Raw genomic sequence first — 5,899 nt, forward strand, 5'->3', positions numbered from 1 at the left:
TTTCTTACTCCATTTATTAAGAAATGTACGAAGTAAATGTATAAATAAATAAAATTTATCTCTATTTATTAAGAAATTAGTTTTATTCTAAGAAAAGCTTTCCATTACAAATTCTAACCACCTAAGAGCTTTGACTAGCTGGGTGTGGTGGCTTACGCCTGTAGTCTTAGCTCTTTGGGAGCCAAGGCAGGTGAACTGCTTGAGCCCAAAAGTTTGACACCAGCCTGGGAAACATGGCAGACCTGCATCTCTACTAAAAATACAAAAAAGGCCGGGCACGGTGGCTCATGTCTGTAATCCCAGCACTTTGGGAGGCTGAGGCAGGCGGATCATGAGGTCAGGAGATTAAGACCATCCTGGCTAACACGGTGAAACCCCATCTCTACCAAAAATACAAAAAAAAAAAAAAATTAGCCGGGCATGGTTGCATGCACCTGTAGTCCCAGCTACTAGGGAAGCTGAGGCAGGAGAATCACTTGAACCCGGGAGGGAGAGGTTGCAGTGAGCCGAGATCATGCCACTGCACTCCATCCTGGGCAACAGAGTGAGACTCTGTCGCAAAAAAAAAAAAAAAAAAAAGCGCCTGTAGTCCCAGCTACTCGGGAAGCTGAGGTGGAAGAAATCAACTGAGCCTGGGGTTTCAAGGTGATGGTAAGCCAAGACTGAGCCACCATCCTCCAGCATAGGCAACAGAGTCAGACCCTGTCTTAGAGAGAGAGGGGGAAAAAAAAGAGCTCTGACTTTCTAACTCACAAACCAATCCAAAATGAGTGCCATGGGGCACATGTCATTTTAACAATGAGACATGCCAGCCTGCCAGGGGCACAAGTGGTCACCTCTTAACATTACAAGGCCAAGGCTGGCGCTCCAGGATAAGTAACCACTTAGAGCCAAAATGATTTTAAGTTCAAAGGCAAATGGAAATGAAGTGGTGGTATTAGATAAGGTGGTAAATCTGATGATTAAGAAAGAAGGTGCCCAAGCAAGGCATAGTAGCTCATGCCTATAATCCCAGCACTTTGGAAGGCCGAGGCAGGTGGATCACCTGAGGTCAGAAGTTTGAGACTAGCCTGGCCAACATGGTGAAACTGCATCTCTACTAAAAATACAAAAAGTAACCAGGCGTAGCGGCGGGCACCTATAATCCCAGCTATTCGGGAAGCTAAGGCAGGAGAATTGCTTGAACCTGGGAGGTGGAAGTTGCAGTGAGCCGAGATCACACCACTGCACTCCAGCCTGGGCGACAGAGCAAGACTCCATCCTGTCTCTTATACACATCTAGATGTGTATAAGAGACAGCTATTCTTCCAAGTGGAAGCCTGGATCCCCTCAAGCCTTTGCGCTAGCGGGAAGCCTGCCCTGTAGCACTGCTCACACTGCCCTGCCTGCCGCGTGCCCTACCTCTTCTTCTGCAGACACCAGGAAGGCATCATCCCTCCAGCTGTGAAATAAAACAGAGCAGAACCATGTATCCACTCTAACTAGCAGGACTGGCACACATCTAAGGCACCATGAAGCCTCAGAGAAATGTCCAACTTGAGCCTCAGGTGAAACCTGTCACTAAGCTTCAATCTACAAATGATTTTATAAAATGAAGATGTGTCAAGGATCCACATGAACTTTGAAAGGTAAAAACATATAGAATATCCAGAAATTTAAAAAGCATTTCAGGCCGGATGTGGTGGCTCATGCCTGTAATCCTAGCACTTTGGGAGGCTGAGGCAGGAGGACTGCCTGAGCCCAGGAGTTCCAGACCAGCGTGGGCAACATAGTGAGATCCTGTCTCTATTTTAAAAAATAATAAAATTAAACAAAACAAAAAACCTTTTTTTGTTTTTTTGAGATGCTGAGTCTCGCTCTGTCATCGGGGCTGGAGAGCAGTGGTGCCATCTCGGCTCACTGCAACCTCCGCCTCCCAGAAGCAACTCTTCCACCTCAGCCCCCTGGGTAGCTGGGACTACAGGCGCCCACCACCATGCTCAGCTAGTTTTTGTATTTTTAGTAGAAATGGGGTTTCACCACGTTCTCCAGGCTGGTCTCAAACGCCCTACCTCAAGTGATCCACCCGCCTTGGCCTCCCAAAGTACTGGGATTACAGGCGTGAGCCACCGTGTGCAGCCAACAAAAAGTATTTTGAGGCATGTGCAAATGTACAGTGCCATATGTTTGAGGCATCAGCAAATACATGGTCATCTGTCACAAATATGTTTGGCTACAGAATTTTAAAAGCAGTTTAAATCTAACTGCAACATAGCAAACCTGTTTTAAAAAGTTATCTCACTAAACAAAAGCCTAAAGTCAGTCTCTACTTAGGGGCACAGAGGTATAAAGCACAACACGGAAGACATCATTTTCAAGAAAAGCAAAGATGCAGAGATTTCCACTTAACTGCGGGTTCTCAGAGGGCACACACTTACACCGTACCTGGTATCTTTGCCTGATCCCCAGGTTCGAACTCCACATCCACCCATGTTGTCTTCAGTTCTGACTGCTCTACGGAAAGAAACAAAAGTCCCGTAAACCAGAAGCTAGTCTCCGGTCGATCTCCACATCAGAAAGAGTGGTTCATGAAAATCCCAGGATCAGCTTCTCACAGGAATAACAGCACAGTACTAGAAAGTTAACTAAATATTAATGCAGAATAGATTCATACCATGTGCTGCCAACATCTTGAAGTGAAAATAGCATTTACAAAGAAACTTACATTTTGTCATTCCCACTGTATCTTTCAAATTCTCGCTTTCCTCTCTGGTCAAAAGCGTCAAAAACTCTGTTGCCGGGGCCACCTCTGCCTCTGCCGCGCATACCCCCTCTCGGGCCTCCACGTCCTCTCAGCGGTCTGTCTCGATCAAACCTATCACCTGGTCTAGGAAGAAATGGATATAATAAAAACTGGTAAATTAAAGGTCTAAGGTCTCCTCCGGAAAAAAATTCTAAAAGAAAATCATGGTTATAATAGACTGGAAAGAATGGTGGCTCGAATCATAAATTGATAGGGAACCTTTAGTGAGCACACACTGTAGACTATATACCGGCATTGTTCTGAGCACTTTACATATAGTAACCGGATGCTCGCAGACAAATCTTTAATATACAATTATTGCCTACAGAGGACGAAACGGAAGCACAGAGTAGGCTAAGTGGTGGGGCCAGCCTATGAGAGGCAGGTGCTAGACAGGCCCCAGTACTAATCCGAGTGGGGCATTCCTTTCTCTGGATCTAGTTTCCTTACTCAAAAAATAAGGATGTTAGATAAATAAACTCTAAAGTCCATTCCTGTCCTAATACTAAATCTTTAAGTTAAATTTGGAATGTTTTGTATAAGAAAAATGGTTAAACTTCAAATTATGCCCCTTCCCAAATCTCCCTCCTAAACACACAACCAGCCAGTATTGGAACTGTGAAAGCCTCAACCTGCCTTCCACCTCATCACTCCAGAAAAACGGCGAAGGGCAGCTGAAGACCTCTTTGTTAAGCCCAAGAGCAACTTTTGTCTTCGTGTGATTTGACCCCCGTGTCATATGACGCTGCTGGTCACCAATCTTCCTGACTTTTCTGGCTTCTCTTTTCTGCCTGCCCTTAGAAAATTATTTTTAGAATAGGTAATACCCAAACATGGTACAAAACTCACACTGTTCCTCAGCCACGCAATTCCACTTCTCAGAGGCAGCCAATTCAAGATGCAGAGAACAGAAAAGCTCTCCGCCTGCCTCTCGTGCCTAACCATTTGTCTTGGTGCTCTACACGGATACCCATCTGTCCTCATCCTTGTTGGCCTCCCACTTTCCTTTTGTCTGTTTTATGAGAACCCTACTTTAGATTGCTTTCTTTGAGGCAGGGCCGTGCTCTGTTGCCCAGGCTGGAGTGCAGTGGCAGGATCTCGGCTCACGCCACATCACCTGGCCTCCGTGCTAATGCTAACTGGCCCTGTGTCTCTCATCTGATTGCAGGACATGAAGCCAGTTACTTCCTAGACATCTCCACCTGGACATCCCCATGTCAGGCACACACATGCCCAACATGGAGCCCTTATTCCTCCTGTGACCCCCAACTCACAACATGAGCAAGAGTCCAAGCCACCCCTCCCTCTTCTTCCTCTGCCACATCAGAGCCTGGAGCCAGGACCTGATTGCTCACCCACTCCTCCCTGCACCGTTGCTGGTCACCATCACTTTCTGAGGACTCCTCTCTCCTTCACTAAGCTCTAAGCTCTTTTTCACCATTGTAACACTGGTTTAATAAGAGAAATGTTTTCTAATTTGGCAAGGCTTTTAAAAACATTTAAAATCACAAGAAATTACTTATTTAATAGACGTCCTGGCATCAAGAAACCTAGTGGCATTAGTGGCTCGAACACCAGCACTAGAGGTATGTTACAACCTACTTTTATGGCTAAAGTGTTACACTAAGAAGCCGCTAGGCCGGGCGCAGTGGCTCACGCCTGTAATCCCAGCACTTTGGAAGGCCGAGGCAGGTGGATCATGAGGTCAGCAGATTGAGACCATCCTGGCCAACACGGTGAAACCCCATCTCTACTAAAAATACAAAAAATTAGCCGCGCATGGTGGCGGGCGCCTGTAGTCCCAGCTCCTTGGGAGGCTGAGGCAGAATGGCGTGAACCTGGGAGGCGGAGCTTGCAGTGAGCCGAGATCGCACCACTGCACTCCAGCCTGGGCGACAGAGCAAGACTCCATCTCGGGGAAAAAAAAAAAAAAGCCGCTACACAATAGTGGGTAAAAAAAAATACAAAACTCACAATCTTCCTCACTCAAAAAATAAAGAAATACAGAAGTACTGATCATTAATGTTATACCAATCTCTTATAAGAAACACCAACCTCAACACATTCTCCAAGTTGGCTTTTCTGTCTCCCACCTCCTCTAACCAAAAATAGAAATCTTTGCAAAACCTGACTCTTGATTCTAAACTATAGCAAATATTTAAAGCAGGCTGGTCTTGGTGGCTCACGCCTGTTGGCTCACGCCTATAATCCCAGCACTTTGGGAGGCCAAAGACGGGCAGATCACTTGAGGTCAGGAGTTTGAGACCAGCCTGGCCAATATGGTGAGACCCCAACTCTACTAAAAATACAAAAATTAGCCAGGCCTGGTGGCGGACGCCTGTAATCCCAGCTAGTTGGGGGACTGCAGCAGGAGAATCGCTTGAACCCAGGAGGCGGAGGTTGCAGTGAGCTGAAATGGCGCCACTGCACTCCAGCCCGGGCGACAAAGCGAGACCTTGTCTTAAAAAAAAAAAAAAAAACAGAAAAAAAAGAAAATCTAAAGCAGGCTGGGAGTGGTGGCTCACGACTGTAATCCCAGCACTTCAGGAGGCCAACGCAGTTGGATCACTTGGGCCCAGGAGTTCCAGACCACCTTGGGCAACACGGCAAAACCCCATCTCTGCTAAAAAATGTAAAAATTAGCCAGCCATGGTGGTGCATGCCTGTAATCTCAGCTACTCAGGAGGCTGAGGTGGGAGGATTACTTGAGCCCAGGAGTGCAGTGAGCCGAGATCCTGCCACTGCACTCCAGCCTGGGAAACAGAGCAACACCCTGCCTCAAAAAAAGAAATCTGAAGTATGGCTCTAAAACAAACAAGAGAAAAGTAACAGTAATTTTTTTTCCTTTTTTTTTAAAGACAGTATCTCACCCTGTTGTCCAAGCTGGAGTACAATGGCCCAATCACTGCTCACTGCAGCCTTGACCTCCAGGGCTCAAACAATCTTCCCAGGTCAGTCCCCAAGCAGCTGAGACTACAGGCGTGTGCCACCACACTCGGCTAATTTTTGTACGTTTTGTAGAGATGCAGGTTTCACCATGTCACCCAGGCTGGTCTAAAATTACTGGGTTCAAGAGATCCGCCTGCTTAGGCCTCCCAAGTGCTAGGATTATAGGTA

At 46.5% G+C, this 5,899-nt stretch overlaps 1 protein-coding gene across 1 annotated transcript in view; it reads right to left on the reverse strand.

The window, feature by feature from the left end:
- HABP4 (hyaluronan binding protein 4) overlaps positions 1-5,899 on the reverse strand; it is a 60,270-nt gene that overhangs the window by 26,379 nt on the left and 27,992 nt on the right. The window contains exons 3-4 of the mRNA XM_011976017.1: positions 2,705-2,866; positions 2,425-2,493 (exon numbers count right to left, since the gene is read on the reverse strand). Coding sequence (XP_011831407.1) covers positions 2,425-2,493; positions 2,705-2,866 — 231 coding nt within the window. The remainder of the gene's footprint in view (positions 1-2,424; positions 2,494-2,704; positions 2,867-5,899) is intronic.

Source organism: Mandrillus leucophaeus, unplaced genomic scaffold, assembly GCF_000951045.1.
Source record: "Mandrillus leucophaeus isolate KB7577 unplaced genomic scaffold, Mleu.le_1.0 Scaffold161, whole genome shotgun sequence".
NCBI classification, from domain to species: Eukaryota; Metazoa; Chordata; class Mammalia; order Primates; family Cercopithecidae; genus Mandrillus; species Mandrillus leucophaeus.